This window comes from Sus scrofa, chromosome 8, assembly GCF_000003025.6.
Source record: "Sus scrofa isolate TJ Tabasco breed Duroc chromosome 8, Sscrofa11.1, whole genome shotgun sequence".
Lineage (NCBI taxonomy): Eukaryota > Metazoa > Chordata > Mammalia > Artiodactyla > Suidae > Sus > Sus scrofa.
In genome coordinates, this window is record NC_010450.4 from 135,315,268 (window position 1) to 135,342,004 (window position 26,737).

The 26,737-nt window shown below is 46.3% G+C and overlaps 1 protein-coding gene across 13 annotated transcripts in view; it reads left to right on the forward strand.

Moving 5' to 3' along the window:
• LIN54 (lin-54 DREAM MuvB core complex component) overlaps positions 15,601-26,737 on the forward strand; it is a 67,407-nt gene continuing 56,270 nt past the window's right edge. For 2 of the 13 annotated variants that reach the window (XM_021101868.1, XM_013989441.2), the window contains exon 1: positions 17,788-18,096. Coding sequence is in view for 2 of the 13 variants with exons in the window: in XM_021101865.1 (XP_020957524.1) it covers positions 17,148-17,370 (223 nt within the window). In the remaining 11 variants the exon portion in view is untranslated. Of the gene's footprint in view, positions 15,811-15,881; positions 16,570-16,612; positions 17,371-17,785; positions 18,097-18,188; positions 18,397-26,737 lie in introns of those variants that run through there. The other 11 variants (XM_021101867.1, XM_021101866.1, XM_021101861.1 and 8 more) reach the window with 11 other exon arrangements.

The following is a 26,737-nucleotide window of genomic DNA, read 5'->3' on the forward strand; positions in this document are numbered from 1 at the left end:
TGATAGATGTTGCCAAATTGCATTTTATAGGAATGGTACCATTTTGCCTTCCAAGCAGCAATATCATAGGGGTGCAAATTTCCTCAGACTTGCCAACACAGGATGTTAAACTTTTGAATTTCTGCACTCTATATGTGAAAACTAGCATATTCCCTCTTTGGGGAAGGGGAAAGAAAAGAAGACCAGAATAGGAGTTCCCGTCATGGCTCAGTGGCTAACGAATCCAACTAGGAACCATGAGGTTGTGGGTTCGATCCTTGGCCTCGCTCAGTGGGTTAGGAATCTGGCGTCGCCATGAGCTGTGATGTAGGTTGCAGATTCGGCTCAGATTCCATGTTGCTGTGGCTTGACTCCTAGCCTGGGAACCTCCATATGCCCACCTGCGGTCCTAGAAGAGGCAAAAACACACACACAAAAGACCAGAACAAAGAAATCCTTTGAGAAAGTAATGAGATTACCCACATCCATTCAGAACCCACTCCATTGTTAAGAACTTAGGCAAATCACGGAGTTCCTGTCATGGCTCAGAGGTAGTGAACCAAACTAGTATCCATAAGGATGCAGGTTCTATTCCTGGCCTCACTCAGTGGGTTAAGGATTTGGCCTTGCCTTGAGCTGTGGTGTAGGTCACAGATGCCGCTTGGATCCCGAGTTGCTGTGGCTACAGCTCCGATTCAACCCCTAGCCTGGGAATTTCCATGTGCCAGCAGATGTGGCCCTAAAAAAAGCAAAAAGAAGAAAAGAAAAAAAAAAACTTAGTCAATCACCATGCCTGGCAACAATGAGACTGGAAATTTAGTTTGTTTTTGCCCAGCAAAAAGGAAAAGATGGTTTTAAAGGGACAATCACCAGTCTCTACTACCATCTGTCCTTCTGACCATTCTCCTTAGAGTAGAACACTCGCCCTAAAGAAGAGAGTTGAATTTCCCAGTTTCTCTATCAGCTTAAAATCTAGAATGTCTGATGATGCACAACCCTATCCATCAGGTAGGGATGTAACTTTTTGTGGTCCAGACCCTTATATATCCTATGAAACAAATTACCTGCCTCATGCTGATACAGGTAATACAAAAGCAATAGTGGAACAAAAACAGGAGGGACAGGATAACTACAGATACAACTCAGAAAAAGTAAGAGTGGGAAACACCCAGCAGATACTTGTCCACAGCAATGGCAGAATCCTGGGCAGGAATTATAAACACCCACTATCCTGCTTCGACCCTAGTACAGCATTTTGAGAGATCATTGCTCATTCGTTGTATTCTGTAGACCCAAGATTTGTCCTCTGAATGTAAGTTAACCGGACAGGGGAGGATTTTTCCTCTTTAGGGAAATGCTCTAGGGATTAAACAATTGAGGGCATTCTGGGCCAGGTTTTTCAGGGGTTTTTTAAACATGACTTCAGTAAACTCTGTTTGCTTACAGTTTCAGGTGCCAATAACCGCACCCAAAGTTGTTTCTAGGAGTGGTCATTAAATCTCCTCTAGGAAGTTCCCATCATGGCTCAGCAGAAACGAATCCGACTAGTAACGATGAGGTTGCAGGTTCGATCCCTGGCCTCGCTCAGCGGACTAAGGATCCAGCGTTGCAGTGAGCTGTGGTGTAGGTTGCAGGCGGCTCAGATCCTGTATTGCTGTGGCTGTGGTGTAGGCCTGTAGCTGTCACTCAGATTCGACCCCTAGCCTGGGAACTTCTGTATGCCTTGAGGGGGGCCCTAAAAAGCCAAAAAAAAAAAAAAATCTGCCCTATTTCCTGACTTCCACACTCAACCCACTCGTAATGTCTTAATGACGGCATATCCTTGGAATCATCTGAAACAGTGAGCTTAAGTGAGAAAATAACACTATTGGTTTTTTACTTCCAGAAGGTATAGTATTTAATCCTACGCCTTCCACCTCCACTTCATTCCTAGTTTTCACTGAGGAAAGTTGGTACTTTCACTCATTTCACCACGTGTTTTGTTTTCCTCTACGGTATGTCTCTTCTGTTTTAGGAATCTTTAACGTACCACTTGTGTTAAAATTCTCAGTTATATTGTCATGATTCACTTACAGTCCTATGTACATTCAACGTGAATTTTATTCACCACAAATTCCCTTTCCCTTCATCTTCCTTGTCTTGATATGAGATCTCTGTTCTGACTGTTTTGTTGTTTGGTAGTATTGACTCCTAAGTGGTCCCTCAGATCCTATGCGTGGTAACAAACTTGTGAATCTGTGCATATTCATAAATGTCTTCTATCATCCTGACATTTGAACGGGATTTTTTTTTCTTTTTTCTTTCTTTCTTTTCTTTTCTTTTCTTTCTTTTTTTTTTTTTTTTTTTGCTTTTAGCTTTTTAAGGCCGCACCAGCGGCATATGGAAGTTCCTAGACTAGGAGTCTGGTTGTAGCTACAGCTTCCGACCTACACCACAGCTCATGGCAATGCCAGATCCTTAACCCACTGATTGAGGCCAGGGATCGAATCCGCAACCTTATGCATACTAGTTGGGTTCTTAACCCACTGAGCCACAACGGGAACTCCTGAATGGGGTTTGACTGAGCTGCTGTTCTTTTTCCTCGGTGGTCTGCAAATGTATTCCATAGTCTTCTGGCCTCTAGGATTTCAGGTAAATCCAATGCCAGTGATTCCCACCCCCTCCACTTTTTCTTCCTTCCTCTCTCCCTTCCTCCTCCATTCTCTCTCTCCTTTTTTTTTCCGTTTCTCTCCCTTTCTTTCTTCTCTGTGAGAGACGAAATATGCCAACAGGCAATGGCAAGACCGTGTATAAAAATAAAACTCTGGAGTTCCCGCTGTGGCTCAGCAGGTTAAGAACCCACCTAGGAGTTCCCATCATGGCACAGCGGAAATGAATCCGACTAGGAACCATGAGGTTGCGGGTTTGATCCCTGACCTCACTCAGAGGGTTAAGGATCCAGCATTACCGTGAGCTGTGGTGTGGACTGGCATCTGCAGCTCCAATTTGACTCCTAGCCTGGGAAACACCATATGCTTTGGGTGAGGCCCTAAAAAGAAAACAGGAAAAGAAAAGAAAAGAAATAAAACTCTGACCCCTAATCTGCAGCAACTGGGCCAAGAAATCAACTCACTATCTGCACCAGTCAGCCCGGGATCCAAACAAAAACTCCTGTAGCCATGAACCCCAAAACAGCTAACTGCTTGATCAATAATTACCAGATTCCTGAGTTTTTCCCCAGGTCTAACCAGGACCAACCAGAGAAGGCCAAATATGCCCCTCTCAACCAATCACCTAGAATCCTCTACTTTAGGTTAGGCTGCTAACAGCTTCTCCAGGTCGGCAGCCTCCAGGCTGGGCACACTGGAATTCCTTCTTTTCCGCTATAAAATGTCCCCATTTCTCTGCCTGCCTTTGACTCGCTGTCAGATGCCAGTGATGGCGACAACCCCCTGCCATAGGAAGTTCTGAGTAGGTAACCTGCGCTTGGTCTCACTTGCTTGGTCTCCCGTCTGCTGCCACACTTGCTTCCTCCTCGTTCTCCCTGCCCCTCCTCCACCCGAGGTGACTCCCCGCTGGTCTGGGCCAGTGTCCGCTCCTCCCCACATGGCTGTCCTTCTGTTCTCCTTCTTCTTTTTGTAGGAAACTTGTTATTTCCACCTGGAAGCTTTCAAGATCTTTTCCTTACAAGAATTTTCCTCAAAGGTACCTAGGGGTATCTTTTCTCACGTGATCCTTTGTATCTGCAAATGCAAGTCTGTCTATAGGTTGGAGAAATTTTGTAGTATGATTTATTTATTACCTCTGTTTGATCCCTTCCTTTCTTTTCTCTCTTTCCTTCTGGAACACCAGCCCGTCATATATCAGGTCTCTTGGATTTATCTGCAAAGTGACTTGCCTTTTTCATCGTACTTTCTCTCTATATTTTTGCTGTGATTTTGAGATACTTTCTCCACTTTTCAGGCCGCTTAGCAAGATTCTATTCCCCTTCAATGTATTTTCCATGTTGGGTTTTAAAAATCATGATTTTTCATGTTTACTTGTGTGAAAACGTTATAGCTGCTTTATTGATAACAGTCCCAAGTGAAAGCAAAAAACGTTGTCAGAAAAGTGGGTAGACTAAGTGTGGAATATTCATGCAAAAGAATATTACTCAGCCTTAAAAAGGAAAAACTACAGATACATACAGCAACATGAACATATCTCAAAAACAATATAATGAATGAAAGAAAACAGACATTAAAAAATACATGTAAGTTTTCCTGTCCATGAAGTTCTAAATTAGAAAAACTAATCCATGGTGATAAAAACTAGAGATTGCTCGAGGAAGGGGAATGGGAAAAAGGGGAATAGGATTTGCTGAGAAGTAGCAGGAGGGATGGCAATGTTCCTTATGTTGGTAGGTATGTGAGTTTCATGGGGTGTGTGGACTTATCAAAGTTTATCAAACCATACGCTTAAGATCTGTGCATTTCACCGAAAAAGAAACCTTAATTTAAAAAGAGAACAAAATCAGGAGTTCCCGTCATGGCTCAGTGATTAACCAATCTAACTGGGAACCACGAGGTTGCAGGTTCAGTCCCTGGCCTTGCTCAGTGGGTTAAGGATCCGGCATTGCCGTGAGCTGTGGTGTGGGTCGCAGACGTGGCTCGGATCCCGAGTTGCTGTGGCTCTGGCATAGGCTGGCAGCTACAGCTCTGATTCAACCCCTATCCTGGGAACCTCCATATGCCTTGGGAGCGGCCCTAGAAAAAAGCAAAAAGACAAAAAAATTAAATTAAATTAAATTAAATTAAAAGAGAACAAAATCGGAGTTCCCATCGTGGCACAGCGGAAACGAATCCAATTGGGAACCATGAGGTTGTGGGTTTGATCCCTGGCCTCGACCAGTGAGTTAAGGATCCGGCGTTGCTGTGAGCTGTGGTGTAGGTCAAAGACACGGCTTGGAACCTGCATGGCTGAGGCTGTGGTGTAGGCCAGCAGCTACAGCTCTGATTCGACCCCTAGCCTGGGAACTTCCATATGCCACAGGTGTGGCCCTATAAACAACAACAACCAAAAAGAAAGGAAGATGGGGCAGCCATCCAAACAGGAAGGAAGAATTCTGCCAAAATTTTAAATAAATTACTGAAGACTGAGTGTGGGCAGGCATGCTTGTGGAATCCCACGGGAGCCACAATCATAAGGGGAGTTCAGAGCCACTCCCAGGCTCTTCTCCAGGACGGCCACTGGGCAGCCAGGACAAAGACTGGGGGCAGGGTGGAAGGTAAGACAAAGACTCTGGGATCCTCTAAGCCTAGAGGAGAGGAGCGGCTGCCGTTTCGGGGAGAAACCCAGACCCTTCTCCCCTAAGAAACAAAAGACTTAAACTGATAGCAGGAGTTTCCGTCGTGGCTCAGCAGGTTAAGAACCCAGCATAGTGTCCCTGACGATAAGGACTGGATTTCTGGCCTCCCTCATTGGGTTAAGGATCTGGTGTGGCCTCAAGCCGCAGCATAGGTGACAGATACGGCTTGGATCTTGTTGCTGTGGTTGTGGCGTAGGCTGGGAACGTCCCTATGCTTCAGGTGTGGCCCTAAAAAGAAAAAAAAAAAAAAAAAAAAAAAAAGAACCAGAGAGTAAACATAAGGTGGAAGTGGAGGAATAGGGGCGGGTAAAGCACCCAAGGGCTGTGGAACCAGGCAATCCAGCGCACGCGTAATTGGAATCCAAGAAGGGAAAGAAAGGCTGAGGCAGAAGAAAGACTGGAAGGGAGCGTAGCTGAGAAGCGTCCAAAGATTTCGAAACATATTAATCATGTGAAGCCACCCATCCAGAAAATCTCAGCGAATCCCCCCAAAGGATGAAACACACTCACACACACACACACACACACACTATTCAAACTGCCGAAAGCTGAAGGAGAAGGTCTTAGAGGCATCTGGAGGTGGCAGTAGGAGAGACACTTGACATACAGGGGGGTTTGAACAATTACAGGTGCGAACCATGCGATTCACCAGACAGTGGCGTGACCTGCTGGTAGCAGAGGGATGGAGTCCGGATGCCACATTCTTTTTTTTTTTTTTTTTTTTATTTTCCCACTGTACAGCAAGGGGGTCAGGTTATCCTTACATGTATACATTACAATTACATTTTCTCCCCCACCCTTTCTTCTGTTGCAACATGAGTATCTAGACATAGTTCTCAATGCTATTCAGCAGGATCTCCTTGTAAATCTATTCTCAGTTGTGTCTGATGAGCCCAAGCTCCCGATCCCTCCCACCCCTCCCCCTCCCATCAGGCAGCCACAAGTCTCTTCTCCAAGTCCATGATTTTCTTTTCTGAGAAGATGTTCATTTGTGCTGGATATTAGATTCCAGTTATAAGTGATATCATATGGTATTTGTCTTTGTCTTTCTGGCTCATTTCACTCAGGATGAGATTCTCTAGTTCCATCCATGTTGCTGCAAATGGCATGATGTCATTCTTTTTTATGGCTGAGTAGTATTCCATTGTGTATATATACCACATCTTCCGAATCCAATCATCTGTCAATGGACATTTGGGTTGTTTCCATGTCCTGGCTATTGTGAACAGTGCTGCAATGAACATGCGGGTGCACATATCTCTTTTAAGTAGAGTTTTCGGACGCCACATTCTAATGGCTCTCCTTTGAGGTGTACCTTCCCTTTGGGGAGGACCCCCGACATGCTGTCATTCCCGCAAAACAGAAAGGAGTGGCCCTGCTCCATCCTGACATCCCGACACAGTGCAGACACTGACTTTCCCTTATTTACCTCGGCGGCTTGCGGAAGGCAGGAGGAAATTACGCACACGTGCAGTTCCCGTCGTGGCGCAGTGGTTAATGAATCCGACTGGGAACCACGAGGTTGCGGGTTCGGTCCCTGGCCTTGCTCAGTGGGTTATTGCTGTGAGCTGGGGTGTAGGTGGCAGACGCAGCTCGGATCTGGTGTTGCTGTGGCTCTGGCGTGGGCCGGTGGCTACAGCTCCAATTCAACCCCTAGCCTGGGAACCTCCATATGCCAAGGGAGTGGCCCTAGAAATGGCAAAAAGACCAAAAAAAAAAAAATTACTCATACGTGATGAAGCAGGCCTAACCCTGGTATGGTGCTCAGGGAGGGTAAGCCTTTCTGCATCCCCCAAAGTGGATCATGGTTGGTCTGGGCCAGGTGTTTGCAAATATTTTCTGTTAAGGGCCAAATAGTATTGCAGATATTGTGGGCCTCATATGGTCTCCTTGGTGCTGCTGCTTTTTTTTTGAGGCAGGGGGGCTGCACCCACGGCGTATGAAGGTTCCCAGGCTAGGAGTCTAAACGTAGCTGCAGCTATAGCCACAGCCACGCCAGATCCACTCCACATCTGTGACCTATACCACCGCTCATGGCAATGGTGAATCCTTAAGCCACTGAGCAAGGCCAGGGATCAAACCAGCATTTGCATGGATACTAGTCGGGTTCTTAAACTACTGAGCCACAATGGGAACTGCTGCTGCAGCTTCTCCTTCTCCTCCTCTTCTTTTTCCTTCTTCCATTTAAAAATGTAAAAAATACCAAAAAAAAAAAAGTAAAAAAATATACAAAAACATTCTTGTCTTGTAGGCCAAACAAAAACAGGCCATGGGCTGAATTCAGCCTGTGAGCCTTCATTTGCTGACCCCTTGCTCTGTTCCATTCCCTTTTGCTAGTGAGTTGTTCAAGAGACCTATAAGGTCCAGGTCTGACTAGTGCAGCATGATGGGAAGTCTTCTGGGGGAGGAGTTTAACTTTGCAGATCAAAGGTGGTGCGTGGGAAGAAATACTCTTCCTTTGTCGCTGATATTTGTGTGTTGTGTGTATCATATCTATGCATGGTACTAGGTGACAGCCACAGGGAGGCAGACCTATGAATTGAGGCAAAATTTTGAGAATGCTGGTATGGAAAAGAGAATGAATTAGAATTGTTTTTTTCTGCGCATGCACACAGATGCAAAAGTTCCTGGAAAAAAATTTTTAAATTAAATTAAATTTAAAAAAAAAAAGGAGTTTCTGTTTTGGTTCAGTGGTTAACGAATCCGACTACTAACCATGAGGATGCAGGTTCAATCCCTGGCCTCACTCAGTGGGTTAAGGATCCGGTGTTGCCTTGAGTTGTGGTGTAGGCTGGCAGCTAGAGCTCTGATTAGACCTCTAGGCTAGGAACCTCCATATTGCCGCTGTGTGGCCCTATAAAAAGACAAAAAGACAGAAAAAAAAAAAAGTTCCTGGGCCAGGGATCAAACCTGAGCCACAGAAGCGGCAACTGGAGTCACTGCAGTGACAATGCTGATTCCCTAACCCACTGAGCCACCACACAAGAGCTACAAGTCAGAATCTTTGGTGATATCTTTTCTCTGCTGAATTATCCTGGAAAAGCCTGTTTCTATACTATTGTTTTTAAGAGCTATGCAAACAATTATGAAATATGTAAGCTACTTTTATCGTTTATATATTTTCTGTGACTTGCTGCTAAAAGTAGCCTACCAGGTACTATAGTTAGTAAGTTACAACTATGTAACAGATAGCTCTGTGGGGTGCTCTGTGCATTTACAGGCCCCGGGCCAGTGCCACCTCTAGAATTTTTACATTGGAAGAACAAAGAATAGTAGTTTGATTGGAATAAGGAGGTATAGGCATAGCAATTTACAAAAGACTGAAGAGTCATTTGTCTTTGTCAAAGAAAGAGGGTGTTTTCATAGAGATTATAAAGCATCTGGAGTTCCCATCATGGCTCATTGGTAAGGAACACGACTAGTATCCATGAGAATGAGGGTTCGATCCCTGGCCTGGTTCAGTGTGTTAAGGATCCGGCGTTGCCATGAGCTGTGGTCTAGGTCACAGATGAGGCTCAGATCTGAAGTTGCTGTGGCTGCGGCGGAGGCCAGAGGCTACAGCTTGGATTCGACTCCCAGCCTGGGAACTTCTGTATGCCACGGGTGTGGCCCCAAAAAGACAAAAAAAAATTTTTTTAAGATTATAAAGTATTAAAGGGCTCTAACTTCTCCCCATCTTACACCTGTTTAGGCTGATGTACAGGCATCTTTACAGTCACCTCTTGTGGTCCGGGTCAATGCTCTCAATTCTTTCTTCCCTCTCTGTACTAGAATTTTAATACATCCACACCCTGTGCCGTGTACCTTTGCCGTACCTCTCACTAGAGTGGAAGGGAATGCATATCATCCACCTCCCTGACGGTGGGTTTGGCCATGTGATTTGTTATGGCCAATGAAACAGGCAGAAGTGATGGTATGCTAGTTGGTTGAGGTCAAGGGGTAGCCTTAAAAAGGACGTCACGTTTCCACTCATTTTTGTTGTGTTCCTGTGACCCACTAGGAGGAGAGTGTGTCCTGGGGAGCTAATGCCCTATCAGCTTGGTGCCAGAACTAAGATATACAGAACAAATGGAAACCCAGCCATAAGCCTGGGATCCAGTGTAGTCTACCTGAGCCAGTCTATATCGATGAACCCAGCCAGACCATGAGGGAAAAAAAATGCTGTGGTAACAGGCCATGAGAATTTTAAGATGTTTTGTGATCAAAACAAGAACAGAACAAAACAAAACCTGGAGTTCCCGTCGTGGCTCAGCAGTTAATGAACCTCACTAGCATCCATGAGGATGAGGGTTGGATCCCTGGCCTCATTCAGTGGGATAAGGATCCAGTGTTGCTGCGGCTGTGGTGTAGGCTGGCAGCTACAGGTCCGATTTGACCCCTAGTCTGTGAACCTCCATATGGCACGGATGCGGCCCTAAAAAGGCAAAAAACAAAACAAAACCTCTACCTAGTTTTCAGTCTCTCTGGAGGCCGATGTCTTCTCTCCCCTACTAGGTGCAAAGGTGCACACATCCCTTCAAACGCATTAAACCCTTTGTGTCTACGTCTAAATAAGCAAGGCCTAGGGAGTGGAAGCACTTTCCTCTTTCAGGGCGAGAGCTTCCTGCACGTTCCTGCATCCTGTCTCGAGATGCACCTCTTAGAATGACTGATACTGGTGATATCTACCCTTCGAGGAAAACCCCCACTCCTAACCTCAGGGACGTTACCCCCTCGCAGAAGTACAGCAGAGCATTACAGCGGATCCCCAACTTCTATCCCTTTAATTAGGAAAACACAAAGTATTATGGAGGCAAAGAAATCATATAACTGGAGGAAAAGTAAATGAATCCTACCCAGCATCAAGAGATGATTTTAGTGGTTGATTTTCTCCTTCCTTCCTTCCTTCCCTCCGTTCTTTCTTTTTCTTTTCTTTTCTTCTCTTTCTTTCTTTCTTTCTTTCTTTCTTTCTTTCTTTCTTTCTTCCTTCCTTCCTTCCTTCCTTTCTTATCTTTCTTTCTTATCTTTCTTCCTTCCTTCCTTCCTTCCTCTCTCTCTCTTTTTTCTTTCTTTCTTTCCTTTAGGGCCAAACCTGTGGCATATGGAAGTTCCCAGACTATGGGTCAAATCGGAGCTACAGCTGCTGGTCCACACCGCAGCCAGATCTGAGCTGAGTCTTCGACCTACGCCACAGACAGCTCACTGCAATGCCTTTAAGCCACTGATCGGGCCAGGGATTGAACCCGAGCCCTCTTGGCTCCCAGTCGGGTTCATTTCAGCTGAGACACCACAGGAGCTCCCTGGTTTTCCTTTGTAGGTGGTTTTGACACATCACTCACATCATGCACCGTAAGTGAAAAAGCTCGGAGAGTGTTCCCCGTGGCACTGATCTATACATTCCTTTATCCCAGACCCTTGGGTACCAACATGCTTCTGAACTGGGGAGGTACTGGATTTCTGAAACCATGTGCACAAAAACACTACTTTTTCCTTTTAAAACCAACTTCAATGAAGTACAATTTACATATAATAAAACACAACCATGTTCAGTGCACTCCATGCGTTCAGGCCTTGTAGAGACCCTTATACAACCAAGACCATGCTCAAGGTTAAAAACGTTCCCTCACCTCTGAAAGTTCCTTCCAACCCCTTTTGCCTTTATCACATTTCACAATCAAACATATTTGCATTTCTACATTGACATAAATGGATATTCATACTATGTTCTAGAGAATATTAATAATTTATGGCATATTGGTTTTTCTGCTAAATGAGTTTGTCGTAAGCTTCCAGAAACTTTTCCACTTTCAAAGCATTTTGGATTTTAAAATTGTTGATAGGAGGTTATGGGTATATTATAAAAATAATTGTCTACTAATGAAAAAGAGATAAAGGTGATAATTACATTTCCATAGATTATGCATGATGGTAGCTTTATAGAGACATCCTGGATTTACGACACATGGACTCAAGAGCAAAGGCACTTTTTTCTTGTCTTTTTAGGGCCACACCCGCAGCATGCGGAGGTTCCCAGGCTAGGGGTCCAATTGGAACTGTAGCTGCCAGCCTACACCACAGCCACAGCAACACCAGATCCTAGCCCTGTCTGCGACTTACACCACAGCTCACGGCAACGCTGGATCCTTAACCCACTGAGTGAGGCCAGGGATCAAACCTGCGTCTTCATGGATGCTAGTCAGATTCACTTCTTTTTTTTTTTTTTTTTGTCTTTTTGCTATTTCTTGGGCCGCTCCCGCGGCATATGGAGGTTCCCAGGCTAGGGGTCTGATCGGAGCTGTAGCCGCCGACCTACGCCAGAGCCACAGCAACGCTGCAACAGCAACGCAGGATCCGAGCCACGTCTGCAACCTACACCACAGCTCATGGCAACGCCGGATCGTTAACCCACTGAGCAAGGGCAGGGACCAAACCCACAACCTCATGGTTCCTAGTCGGATTCGTTAACCACTGCGCCACGATGGGAACTCCCAGATTCACTTCTGCTGAGCCATGACAAGAACTCCAGGAACTTCTGAATAATCTTCTGGAAACTATTATATTTTAAGAAAGGTTTATTAACTAGCATGTACTTTGTACCTAAGTATACCTGGCACATAACAGGTGCTCGGTAATACGTTTTTTCTTTTGATGATTCTGCACACGTCCCACACTCTGTACCATCTTTTTATCTTTTGTATTGATATTTGCCTAGGAAACCACCTTTATTGACTTAAAAGCTCTAATCTTTTCATACTTGTTTATTCTGCTAGAACTGTGCTGAAAGGCTGATGTCATCAGCCATATGTGGCTGTATAACTTTATATTAATGGCCATGAAATGAAGATTCTTTCCCATGGCCACACTAGCCACATTTCAGTTGCTGGATAGCCACAGATGACTAGAGGCTACCGTGTGTGATGGTGCAGATACAGAACTGTTCCCTGGCGTAGAAAGTTCCATTGGACAGATCTGCTCTGTCTTGTTCACCAGTTTCCTGCGGGAGCCTTGCTCAGTGCTTAGGATTTGGTAGCTGATCAACAAATGTTTGCTGAATAAATGTTTTGAGATCATGTGGAAAAGCCATTATGCCAATATAAGCAGATTTCCTGTTGTTTGAACACCAGTGGTTCATAGGTGCTAAAATGCTTTCCTTGAAAAAGTAAAAAATTAGATAATGTTTTAGACTGTATTTTAGCTTTATCATCACTTTTCGTGAGCACTTACCGTACGCCCGACTCTGTTCAAAGTGCTTTACACATAGTTACCACCTTCACACAACCTTACCATGATACTTATTTCTCAGCTTGCAGGTGAGGAAGCCGAGGTGCAAGAGCAAAGTAACTTGCTGAGGTTCACACAGCTTTTAAGCAGCAGGGCTGGAATTTGAGCCTAGGCAGTCTGGCTGAGCAATTAACCTCAACAGTAAGCTCTTTGTGATTTTTAAAATTTTTAAATATTTTTTTGGCTGCACTTGCTGCATACAGAAGTTCCAGGGCCAGAGATAGAACCCATGCCACAGCGGCAACCCCAGCCACAGCAGTGACAATGCTGGCCCCTTAACCTGCTGAGCTGCCAGGGAATTCCTGTGATTATTTTAATAACGACCATTTTTGTCTCTTCTTTTTGCTATTCAAACCTCTTTTTTTCTGATTTTTTTGATTGCATTTAGCTAGGACCCTCTGAGAAATGTTAAATAATATCTGCTGTAGGCCTGCATCCTTGTGGGACCCTGATTTTAGCGTGAGTGCTTCTGCTGTTTTACTCTAATGTATGCTATTACTGTGGTTTTCTGATGAATATCTTGATTCAATTAAGGAACTGTTCTCTTCTTTCTAGTTTACTAGGGATTTTTAAAATTCAGAAATGGGGGAGTTCCCGTCGTGGCGCAGTGGTTAACAAATCCAACTAGGAACCATGAGGTTGCGGGTTCGATCCCTGGCCTTGCTCAGTGGGTTAAGGATCCAGTGTTGCCGTGAGCTGTGGTGTAAGTCACAGACGTGGCTTGGATCCCGAATTGCTGTGGCTCTGACATAGGCCGATGGCTACGGCTCTGATTCGACCCCTAGCCTGGGAACCTCCATATGCTGCGGGAGTGGCCCAAGAAATGGCAAAAAGACAAAAAAAAAAAAAAAAATTCAGAAATGACTGTTGAACGTTATATAATAGATCTCTAGAGAATATTTCACTTTTCTCCTTTAATAAGCGTCATGAGTAGATTTCTTAAGGTTAAACCATCATTCCTGGAATAAACTGTACTTTGTTGTAGTGTGAATTCTTTCTGCTACATTGTTACTGGATTTTCCATTCTTTTTTTTTTTTTTTTTTTTTTTTCTGTACCTCAGCAGCTGGGTTTGGGTACCTGTCTCTCCCTCTTCTTCCTTCCAGAGGGGCCCCACAGTATCACTAATCATTTAACCTCCAGGAGGTTTTCTTACACTAGCTCTCAAAGCTCCTCATTAGAAAAGTCAGAGTATCATTCAGCTTTCTCACATTCCTTGCACAGGCCTCAGAGCTTCCCACTTCCAAGCCTTTGCTAATTTCATGCTTGCCTGGCTAAATCCTCACCATAAGGTTTGAGGTGGAAGGTATGGGGTGGTGTTGATAATGGCAAAAGTGAATTGACATTGGAGGCAGGGACACAGAACTACCACACGACCCAGGAGTCCTGTTCCTGGGCATTTATCTGGACAAAACTTTCATTCAAAAAGATACATGCAGCCCATGTTCATTGCAGCATTGTTCACAATAACCAGGACACGGAAACAACCTAAATGTTCACGGACAGATGAATGGATTAAGAAGATGTGGTACAGAGTTCCCGTCGTGGTGCAGCGGAAACGAATCTGACTAGGAACCATGAGGTTGTGGGTTTGATCCCTGGTCTTGCTCAGTGGGTTAGGATCCCGTGTTGCCGTGAGAACGGCAGCTACAGCTCCGATTAGACCCCCTAACCTGGGAACCTCCATATGCTGCAGGTGCAGCCCTAAAAAGACAAAAAAAAAAAAAAAAAAAAAAAACAAAAAAACCCAAAGGGATGTGGTACATATACACAAGACAAATGGATGGATTCAGAAGGTGTGGTACATTTACACAATGGACTCCTGCTCAGCCATAAAAAAGAACAAAATAATGTCCTTTGCAGCAACATGGGTACAACTAGAGACTCATCCTAAGTGAAGTAAGTCAGAAAGACAAATACCATATAATGTCACTTACACGTGGAATCTAAAATACAGCACAAGTGAACCTATCTATAGAAAAACCTCAAGGATGTGGAGAATAGACTTGTGGTTGCCAAGGGTGAGGGGTGGGAGTGGGATGAACTGGGAGTCTGGAGTTAGTAGATGCAAACTATTGCATTTGGAGTGGATAAGCAATGAGACTCTGCTGTATAGCACTGGGAACTATATCCAGTCACTTGTGATGAAACATGATGGAGGATAATGTGAGAAAAAGAACGTGTATATATATATAAATGTATAACTGGGTCACTTCGCTGTACAGCAGAAATTGACAGGACATTGTAAATCAACTACAATTTTAAAAAAACTAAAACAAAGTGATTGCTGCCTCTGCTACAGCAAGTCTCACTTCCTCCATTGTGTTCCCAGGCTACAGTCACTCACGTTGACCTGCATGTCCTCCCTGCTCCATTAGCAATTACAGACTGTACCACATCATTTTATATTATGCATTCTCTATTGTTTCCTCTGTAGTTTTTGTCTCATACAGAGCAGTTATTATCTGAATCTCTCAGTGCCTGCTTATCCTACTCCAAATTTGGGTTATCTTTTCTCACCTTACAAAAAGAATAGCGGGAAAAAGAAAAGGAAATGGTGATCAAATACAAAGAATTTTGACTGTGTTAGTCTTGGCTGTACACTGCAAACGAAAGTCTCTTTGAAAATAAGTTTAACTCTGCATGGTCTCCCACGGGCTTTTCAGCGACCCCTGCAACATTAGGGCCTAAAAAACGAAAAGATTTGGCATCTGTGATTACTGATCACTCCCCACCCAAGTACATCAAACAGCGGCAAGATGCTGGAAACTGCACCCACAGCAGAGACTTCCTAACAAGGAAAGCGAGACGGTAGCGCGGTCCCTTCCAACCTCCCAACTGCAGGCGCGATCCCGCTCTTCCCCCTCCCAGTCTCAGCCGGATGGAACATTCCGTGCGAAAGCTTGGACCGGGCGCCCACTCCGGGTCACGTGGAGCAGGAGCGTCCTGCCGGCGCCTTGCGGGATGACGCTCGCTCGGGTTGCCAAGGGGCGGGGCAAGGCGCCGCGGAAGGGGCGGGGCGAAGGAAGCCGGCCGGGAGGCGGGGCGGGCGGAGCGGAGGGGCGGGCGGAGAGGGGCGCGCGGGCGGGGAGGGCCCGGCGTATTATGGGATGCGGCGGTGGAATGGCGCTGGGCGCGTGATTTTGAACAAACCCGGGTCTGTGTCTCGGAGGCGCCGCCGCCGCCGCGGCTGCTGGGAGCCCAGGGAGCGCGGCGCGAGGAGGAGGCGGCGGCGCCGCCGGCTTTGGTGAGTGTCAGCCCCCGGGGTGGGGGCTTCTGGGCGGGCCGGCGGGAAAGGGGGCGCTGCGGGTGGAGGCGCGGGCGGAGGGCGCCGGACCGCCCTCTCCGGGAGCCCGGCTAGTGGGTCGTGGCGGAGAGCGGGAACCTGCAGTCTGGGGGCCGCCGCGCCCCATCCCCGGGCCGCAGGGGGCGGGAGGAGCCTCCCGGCTCGGGCCCTTCCCGCCGGCCCTCGGGAGGGCGGCTGTCACCCGGCTGGGCCGCCGCTCCGCCGGCAGCCTGTCCTTCTGGGCGGTCTGGAGGGAGGGCTCCCGTGGCTGTTGACACGCACACGGCGCGGCCCGAGGAGCCGCCGTGTCGGCCCCGGGTTTCTGGGAACCGGTTTTGCTGCTGTGTCATTTCGTAGCAGCCCTTCCTTTCCCTACTGCCCGCCGCCCGGTTCTTCCTACGCCCCTTTGTATGGTGTCTTCGTGTGTGTCCGTTTTCCTCGCGAAGCCCACCAGCCAAATGTCATAATGTTCCCGAGGTGCACGGGGAAGGGAGCGGGCCAGGGCTTAGCCTGGCCAAGCAACGGTAAACACCAAGCAGAGTGCGGATGGATGGGGCTGGCGGAGGGGAAATAAAGTTTAAAGATGAAGAAGCTGGGCAGGCTCGATACTCCTGGCGTCTAGCAGGCTGCATAGAGAAACGACGACTGGGCCGATTGATAGATAGCACTTGTTTAAGCCTGAAGCTGCCGTCTTTTATGTGGAATTGTCATTCAAGCAAGGTAAGGAAGTGAAATGGCTTTTTCAGTTTCTTACTCTCTCTTCTTAAACTAACTTTGAAGAAAGACAGTCGAGTGGCTCTGTTCGAAATCTGTACATTCCGTTTGCTCATTTCAGACAGGTCTTATGCTGTAGTCGAATGGTAGGTATAGAATCCAGCTTTTGGATGGGTGGTTATCAAACCTGAAATCAATAAAGGCAGCTAATTTACGTGTTTTTTTTTTTTTTAATTCTGATCCCGTCAGAAGCTTGCAGCTTAGGTTTTCTTGTTATGTCTTTGATAATTAAAATAATCTGTATTTTCTTTTCGTTATTCATTAAACTGCACAATGGTGGAGCTGATGGGGCTGGGTAGGTAACTCCGGGGTCTTATTCTAAAGCAAGCTGCTTATTTTCACTGTATCAAATGAATGTCAGCGGCAGATTTTTTTTTTTTTCAATTATTCGGTGACTTAGATCCTTAAAAGCGTTTGGCAAAGCATTTCCGCTTAGAGGTATGTTTTCTCTATTTTAGAAACTGTTCACTCATGACTAGGGTCAATGCCTTGTAAATCTAGTTGCACTTTGACGTCTTAAGCCAATGACACACTGGAAGCCCCAGAGTTTATGGTCAGTGTTGATGATCAGAGAAATTGAGTGGAAAACAGTTGAGAACGTTACTGTAAACACTAGACGTTTTGACCACAGTATCTGCAGGAGAAGCCGTGCTGGTCATGGACAGAGGTGTCAGAGGTGGGACGTGCAGGTGGAAAGAGCCCCTTCTGTCAAAGTGGTGCTGACGGGGGAGGAAGATGTCAGCGTTGGTGAGTGACCTTAGAGGTCTCGATCCTGCTGTTGGGGTCGAGGGTGGACACGGTGCGTAACAGGCGACCCGTCCTCCCCTCCCTCAACTTGCTTTCCTGAAGATGAGAGAGTTTGGGCTCTTCATTGTCCTCCTGCCCCCGTCCGCCTGGCTCTTGCCTCTCGAAACAAAAATCCGCCGGACCGGGGAGCCCGCAGCGGGCGCGCCTTCCCCCGGCGTGGCCGCGGGGCCCGCAGCAGCCGCGTCCTCGGCTGCGGGGTGAGAGGGCTCGGCGCGGGCTGCGGGTGCGCTCGCCTCTGCCCGGCGCTGCGGGGCGGGCGGCCGGCCGGGCGGCTTCCCCGGATATGTGGGCGTGCGCCTCCGCGGGGGGGGCCCGGGGCGGGGGCCCGGCGGGGGCGGGCGGCGGCGGCGGCCGGGGCGCGGGCTGTCGGGGAGGCGGCTGCGCTGCGATGGTGATGACGAGGTGAAAATGGCGGATCTTTCGAAATACAATCCCGGCCGCTGACACTCCGGAGGCGGCGGCGGCCGCGGCGGCGTCGCCCCCCGCGCTGGCGGCTCGGCCCCCGGGGTCCGCGTGGCGCTCGGGGGCGGGCAGGCGGGGGCGGACGCGGCCGCCCGGAGCCGCGGGGCGCAGGCACCGGCAGCGGCGCCCGGGCTCGGCGCTGCCCGGGACCTTCGGGAGCCCCCACCTCGGAGCCGGAGGAGGAGAAAGCGGCGGCCGCCGGAGGTAGAGGAGGGTGCGGAGGGCGGCTCTGCGCGGGGTCTTTATTCGGGGGGGCGGGCGGGCGGGAGGAGACTCGCGCTGCGGCTCACGGAAGGACGAGGGCAGAGGGCACGGCTTCGGGAGCCTCGTAATGCCGTCAGCACGATGCTCTGAGGGTTCCGAGGGCTCGAGTTGGCTCTTATTCCTGAGGCTGCTGCCGAGGCCTAGAGGAACCGCTAGCAGTTGTCATGATTTCCTGATTTAAGACTTAAAATACCCTCTCTGGCGGGGGCCGCTTTGAAGATGTTCCCAGGTTCAGGGGTGGTATGTTTCTTTCGGGAGGCAGCGCGTTGGGCATTTTCTGCATTTCAGCTCTGGGTCTTACATCATAGTCTGTAACTTGTTGGGCTGTGGATGTTCACGTTTTTTGAGCACATGCACCAGTTTTGCAATGACTACAACTCTCGCCTCTTTCTTTTATGGCTCTGTCATCTGTAGAAGACCCTTTGGCCCCTGCCATTGGGCAGATAACAGTGGAGATGCTGTCGGGCATGTGCGATAGCCGTGTTTTTCCCTGCCCCCATCCATTTCGTGAATTCAGAGAGTAAAGTTATGGAAGATGTTGCAGTGGATTTTATGATCCAATCAGCTCTGGGGGCTCCAGGTTCACAAGTTTTACCTTCATTGTTAAGAAGGAAGTTACGATGGCTTGACAACGTGCACTTGATAGAAGTCAAATTTTAAGTCGGTTCAAGATGGCCTGAGATCTCTCTCCTTTAAATACCGGACTTGTTCGCCCTTTGTTTAAAGAGCTGGAGAATTGGGTTGACTGACTTTCTGACAGCCATAGTCTGATTTTGTTAGATTACCTAAAGGTCCTTGTATGTTTTTGATTGTGCTGCAGGTACCTGGAGAGTGGTGTTACTGAAAAGTTACATGTGAATCAAATTTTTATACATTAATTTAGGGCCCCCCCCCAGCTTTTGTAATGGAAGGTCAGGTCAGTGGAAGGTTGAGGGTGTGAATGAACAGAGAGGTGAAATGTTTAAGAACTGTCCACTGGTAATATTCATGATTAGCAGTGATTTTCCTAATGCAAGGTTTCCTACAAATTGATGATGTCATAGTATGTCATATAATATTATTCATTATGTATTTTATTCAGAGGGGAAACATTTTGTGTGTATGTGTGTGTATAGCTCGGACATTTGTGTGTCCAGATTCATTCACTGGAAGAATAAGGGGGGGGTGGGAAACTGAGAGGTACCCAGGTTTTAGTTAATGAATTTTTTAAAATCATTTTTTCTGATATTCTTGTTTTATCCAGTAGGAATTTATTTGTTTGTCTTAGAGCTCTTATGTTGCTATAGCTTTTGTTTGGTCCAGCCAACCCAGCTGTTAAGTTAGTAGTAAGACTAAGAATTTTAAAGATAAAATAAAGAGGAAGATATAAATGGTTTTGCATTGGCTTTCTTTCTTTTTTTAAATCAGAGTGCTTTTGTGTGTGTGTGTGGTTTCTTGCGATTGTCTTTAAAGAATAGTTTTCAGATTGTTGTGGTTAAAACAGTTGTCTATTAATAATTGTTAGAAAGAAATACAGGACGACTTATGCCAGTGGAGATAGTCAGGCGTCTTTTTGGGGCTGAGGAGCATTGCAGTTTCCATTACTTTTTTCAGATGTTACTGTTGGGTATCCGTTCTGCGTCACCTGCGGTGCTAGGGATTGGAGGTGCCTCAGTGTCTCTGCCTCAGGGTACTTTCACTCTGGGAACTGGCAGAGGGAAGGTTGGAAGGGTAGGTTGGGTGGGGCCTTCATGCAGAAGGCCTTGAGGGTTACGGAACATTTGGAGTAGGAGAGAATGACAGCCTCAGAGGGGCACTGAAGGAGTTACGTCCTGTAGCTTTTAGGTAGGATGTATTGTAGGTAAGAGGAGATGAAGGTAAACACACTCTAGTTGGCTGTGAGCTTTGGAGATTTGGAAACTCTGGTTTTTTTTTGTCTTTTCGCCATTTCTTGGGCCGCTCCTGCAGCATATGGAGGTTCCCAGGCTAAGGGTCCAATCGGGGCTGTAGCCACCAGCCTATACCAGAGCCACAGCAACTCGGGATCTGAGCCGCGTCTGCGACCTACACCTCAGCTCATGGCAACGCCGGATCGTTAACCCACTGAGCAAGGCCAGGGATCGAACCCGCAACTTCATGGTTTCTAGTCGGATTCGTTAACCACTGCGCCACGACGGGAACTCCTGGGAACTCCTGATTGTAGCGCCAGGACGGGAACTCCTGGAAACTCCTGATTGCGGTGGGAAAGAGAAATTGTGGATGTGTCATCCGCATGGTGCATGGCTGATTAAAAGGTCTCTGGGGAGGTATCGGAGATTGACAAGCTCTTAAGCCCTACTTTTTGATAGAATATTGAAAGCTGATTTAAAAAAGAGGGAAATCAGGAGACGCTCTTTTAGATAAAGAAGAAAATAGTTTTCGTTTGAGTTTTAGGGTACTGCACAGTAGCTCTTCAGGTTATCTGGGGCTTGGAGACATTACTGCTCAGGGTTCCTTGATTCCCGACTAAGAGAGTGAAGGTTTGGAAATAGATCTTTCTGATTTGAATCCCCATGGTTTTTTCTACTTTGCTGGTCTTACGCATGAGTAACATACAGTCCTCTTTTAAAGGGAAAAAAATACCGTGGATCCCCAATATTGGCCTAAATAATTTTATTTTATTAAAATGTTTAATTTTTAGATGCGTATAAATTCCTTATGCTTATACTTTTATGGAATATCAAACAAAAGTAAATTTATAAATGAAATACATATAAAACTATAAAACCAGTAAAACAAATTAAATTTAGGGTGCTGGATGGTGCTGTTTTACTGAAATGAAATCTCACTCTGTGCAGTGACTATACCGTTGTCTGGGCTATGTGTGCTGTTGTCTATGTGCTGTATATTCTGTGATGACCCGAGTTGATAACTCCTGTGCCACTTCTCTGTGTTTGGATGCTGCAGAGCTTTCCTCCTTAAATCACTGGTTCTGTGGTTTGACTTTCACTTGGCAGAAACACGTCACTTACTTCCTGTGAGCCTTCTGTGCCTTCTTTAGCCCACCCTGATCCTAGTACCGTTGATGGTGGACTCGAAGTGCTCATCCGCGGGACCCACAATATACGAATATATTGAGTTTTTGTGGTTGCACCTGTGGCACGTGGAAGGTCCTGGGCCAGGGATCAAACTTGCGCCGCAGTCGCATCTTGTGCCACAGCTGTGGCAGCACAGGATCCTTCACCTGCTGCGCCACATGGGAACTTCCCAGAATATGCTTTGAAACATAGGTGTTACCAAAATGAAAATAGGAACTTGTCAAAATTTCCTCAAGACTCAGTCCCCTGCTCCCAGTTTACCTGTCTTTGAGTTGTTGATGTTTGATTTTTAGAAATGAAAGCTAAGATCCAAGTGGTATAGTTAACCAAGTAGTATGGTTGGTGCTGGCGGTGAGCTCTAGGTGTAGACGTGTTCTTAAACCGTCAGACTCTTCTGTCCCGACACTGGCGAATTCTCCTCTGCACTGTGGGGATAGGCTGCTGCTTTTCTGTTGCTTTGGGCCCCAAGGAACACAGCTGTTTGCTGGGTTGTCCTCCACCTGTAACCAAGGCAGAGAGTGGTGTTTAAGCTCTGCTAATATTCTCTGAGAAGCTGTTTTAAAATGCATAGAGCATTGTCGTTGCTATCTTATTTTTATACTGTATTTAATTCGTTTCTTTCAGCATCCTAAATCAGACCCTCCATCTTGAACTAATTACTGTAATAGCCTTCTAACTGGTTTCCTTGCCTCCAGTCCAATAAAAGACTGAGATGCAGTTAATTCTCCCGGAGTACAGCTGTGATCTTGCCGCTCTTCTGTCTGGGCAAGGGCTTTGGTTCATTTCCCTCCACAAAGTAGGGGCGCAGTACATATTTGCTAATTAAATGGCTGGCAGGAATCGTAAACTAGTTAAAGACTAAGGCTTTTACAGCTTTGTTTGATGGGCAGGAAAGATGGGCGGCGTGGGGAATGCACTGTATGTTCGGTGTTCTCTTCTTACCATCCCCAAGAGGCCCCCCTTCGCGGAGATGGGCTGACCCCGAGCTCCTCAGCCTTCGGCTTGCGGAGACCCTCTCTGTGCCTGGAGTGTCTTCAACACGGGACGATGAGGTTGCATGTGCCAGGACGTAGCTCCCGTTCCTGAGGGATAAAATTAGAGTGATGATTCATGCAACTAGATGGCCAGACCCTGTCCTGCCATGCCCACAAGCTCCTTTTGAGAGTTGCTTTTAGCATAGGCCACCATGCCCTACATGTGACCCTGATTGAAACAGATACGATGTCTCATCGTAAAGCAGTCATCTTAGTCTGCTCGGTGGCCTAAGAGGTGTGCTGGCTCTGGGACTCTGCACAGTCACACTTAGGGACTGACTAGTCAGTCCAGCCTTGTTAGAAGTTTGGACTTTACTCCTCCTTCCAGGGGAGGCTCCTAGTCCTTTGGCTGCTCATCTCTTTTAAGAGGACAAAGAAGAAGATCATAGAGCTTTAAATACATGAAGCGAAAGTGCACAGAAGAGGAGAAATAGACAAATCCATAACTATATTTGGGGATTTTAACAGCCTTCTTAGTGGTCCATGGAAGAGGAGAAAGAAAAACGATAGGAGATCTGAGCAACACCACCAGCCAGCTTGACCTAATCGGGCCCAACCTGGCAGCTAGAGAACACGCGCTCTCTTCAGGTACCTGAGCGGTGTCCACCAAGACGGATCGTCCGCTGAGCTTTGTATGAGTCTCTGAGTGGAGAGTGTTACATCTCTGACATTAAGAGGAGCAAGTTAGACATCAGCAATAATGAAAGAAAATCTCTAAATATTCGGAAATTAAATAGCAGTCTTCTCCGTTTTCCATGTGTCAGGCGAGGAAATCACAAGGAATATTACAAAGCATTTGGAGTGAATGTAGTAAAAACATTGAAATTAGTAGAGTGCAGCTAGAACAGCATCGGGGACATTTTTAATGTTTATTCTCGAAAAGAGGAAAAGTTTAAAATCAATGATCTAAACCAAGTGTTGACAAACTTTTTCTATAAAGAGCCAGATAGCAAATATTTTAGGATTTGCAGGCTACTATATGTACATATTCCTCTTCCCCCGGCTATTTATATATGTAAAAATCATTCTTAGTTAGAAAGCAATACTTAAATAGACCCTGGGCCTGATTTGGTCTCTGGGCTGTGGTTTGCCAAATCCTGATAGCTGCTTTCATCTTAAACTTCTTGAAAAAACAAATCTAGAGTAAGCAGAAGGAAGGAGATGAATAGTCAATTACATAAAAAATGGACAAACCGCTGGGAAAATCAGCAAAGCCAAAATGTTCTTGAAAAGATCAATAAAATTGAAAAATCTCCAGCCAGACTGATCAAAAAAAAAAAAAAAAGGAGAAAAGAGGGAAACTGTCAAAATGAGGGATGAAGAGTTGCCATCTGTACAGACACTGAAATAAAGAAAGATCGTGTATAACTTTATGCTAACAAATTTGGCAACTTAGAGGAAATAAATTCCTTGAAAGATACAAGCTATCAAATGACGAAGGTCACTCAAGGAGAAAGAGATAATGTGAATAACCCTGCATCTCTTCAATAAGAAGTGGAATTTATAGGTGAAACCCTCACAAGAAAGCTTTGTGTCTAGTGGGCTTTACTGCTGAGTTTTCGCAAACATTTCTGGAAGAAACAGTAACAATTGAAAATTGAAGAGGAGGAAACATGTCCCAACTCATTTTATTAGACTGGCGTTATCCCCAGATAGCCACTACAGAAAAACTATAGACCACTAGCATTCATGCGTGTAGACAAAATTGCTTTAACAAAATTTTAGCAAATGGATTTTGGCAATATGTACCAAATCTGATTTCATGTAATTTTGACTGAGTGGAGTTTACTTCAGCAATGCGAAATCAGCTTAATAAAAAAAATCAGTCAAGGAGTTCCCCTCGTGGCTCAGCAGAAACAAATCCAACTAGTATCTGTAAGGATCCAGGTTCCATCCCTGGCCTCGCTCAGTGGGTCAGGGATCCGGTGTTGCTGTGAGCTGTGATGTAGATCACAGACCTAGATCCCGTGTTGCTGTGGCTGTGGTGTAGGCTGGCACCTGTAGGTTCGATTTGACCCCTAGCCTGGGAACTTTTATATGCTGGGGGTGTGGCCCTAAAAAGCCAAAAAAAAAAAAATAAATAAATAAATAAAAATTTAATCAATGTAACTCAAACTAAAAGAGTAAAGCCATATGATTATCTCAATAGTTGTAGAAAAAAATATATGGTTAGCTATCCGTTTATGATTGAAAAAAGAAACAGCTGCAGACTGAGACTATAAGTAAAAGCTTCCTTAACTGGATAGAGGGAGTTTATGGAAAACCTACAGCTAAGGGTAAGATCAGGAACAGGGCAAAGATGTCTGCCCTTAGCACTTTTTTTGTTGTTGTTTTGTTTTTGTTTTTGTCTTTGTCTTTTTGCCATTTTCTTGGGCCTCTCTCGCGGCATATGGAGGTTCCCAGGCTAGGGGTCGAATCGGAGATTCGGTGATTCAGGTTCCTTAAGCTCAGGCTTCCTCAGTTGTGATGCAAACCCACAGCCTGTGCCACAGGCCTACACCACAGCCACAGCAACGCCAGATCCGAGCTGCGTCTGCAACCTACATACACCACAGCTCACGGCAACGCCGGATCGTTAACCCACTGAGCAAGGCCAGGGATCAAACCCACAACCTCATGGTTCCTGGTCAGATTCGTTAACCACTGAGCCATGACGGGAACTCCTGCCCTCAGCACTTTTATTCAGCATTTTACTGGAGGGCCTAGCCAGTGTAGTAAGGCAAAGAAAAGAATTAAAAGACGTGCAGACTGGAAAGGAAGAAATACAGATATTATTCACAGACACCATGGATTATCTTTAAAAAAAACCTTGAGGCGTCTACATTGAAAAGGTATTAGAGGGTTTCCCCCTGTGATGCAGTGGGTTAAGGACCTGGCGTTGCTGCAGCTGTGGTGTAGGTCACAGCTCCAGCTTGGATTCCATTCCTGGCCCGGGAACTTCACATGCCGTGAGTGCAGCCCAAAAAAGAAAAAAGAATAAAAGCGAAAAAATACTAGAATTAGAGTTTAGCTAGGTTGTATGATACATGGACAATATAAAATCATCAAATACATTTCTATATACTAGCCACAAACAATTGGAAAATGGGGAGAAAGGCCATTTGCAATGCATCAAAAAACATGGAACACTTAGGGATAAATTTGTCAAAATATATACAACACCTATATACTTGAAGTATAAAAACATTGCTAAGATAAATAAGTAGAGAGATATACTATTGGCAGACAGTTCTGCATGGGTCTTTGCAGTGTACTTCTTACACGTGAGGCAGTGAGAACCCTTTAAACAGTCTTCCTGGACGTTTGTATAGCATAAAGCCTTGGATGATAAGAGTTAGTGACTCCTGCTATAGCAAAGGCAGATTGGCCTATTGTTCAGTGTTGTAAAGATGATGTCTCCTTTTGGACAAAGGGCAGGCGTGCTTCCGCCCATTATCGGTGATTCAGGTTCCTTAAGCTCAGGCTTCCTCAGCTGTGATGCAAACCCACAGCCTGTGCAGCATTTACCTGGGCCTCTGTGCATCTGCCGGGTGGGACTTGGGGGCCCCAGGGGAACCAATATACACATGATGCTTCTTACGTTCCTTGCTGTGCTAGGAGTAATTTGTCCTGTGTCTCTGACTTAGGACTCCTGTGCTGTCTGCCAGTATCCATGAACTAGTAACAGTCTACTTTGTTGACTTGCAGAGAGAGCCTAAAATCTCAAGCCTGTCCCAGTTCTTGACAGTTTTAGCCATGAGAATGGAGTGCTGACAAAGACATAGCTTTTTTTGCTTTTTTTATTTTTAAGGGCCGCACCCGTGGCATGTGGAGGTTCCCAGGCTAGGGTCCAATCGAAGCTGTAGCCGCTGGCCTGCACCACAGCCACAGCCCCAGCAATGCAGGATCCCAGCCCAGCCAGGGGTCTAACCTACCTCCTCGTGGATGCCAGTGAGATTCGGTTCCATTGAGCCACAATGGAACTCCAAGACACAGCTCTTTGAAAGAGGAAGGCCTAGGGCCTTGAGGGCTGGGCTAGGTTATAGGTGGAAAGACTCTCTAGCATCTGGTAGCAAATGCTTTCCCCCGGGTGGTGGGCAAGGTGGCGGGGCAGGGGAGTAGGAGCCCTTCAGTGTGCCACCTCGTAATGAGTATTTGGGGGCAGAGCTGAGAGGTAGCCTGAATAGTGCTTTGGTTGTTCTCTGCTCAACTCCATGGCCTTAGCTGAAAGGCAGTGAAACTGTAGTTGCTGAGTCAAGGGTCCCCAAAGATGAGAAAATGGTGTCAGAAATGAAGATTTGGGTGGATTGAACATTAGAATCTGTGTCCTTGAGCTGCAAGTGTGGGTGCTGAAATTGACAAATATAACTGGTGCTGGTGTTTTGTAAATGCCAGAGGGAATTCTGATCAGGAAGAGCTGCATCTAGAGAAGTGCTCATCCTTGAGGTCCCCAAACCCTAGTGATTCCTCTGAGCTGCAGGTTAACGTGACTGATGATTTTGCAGTATATAC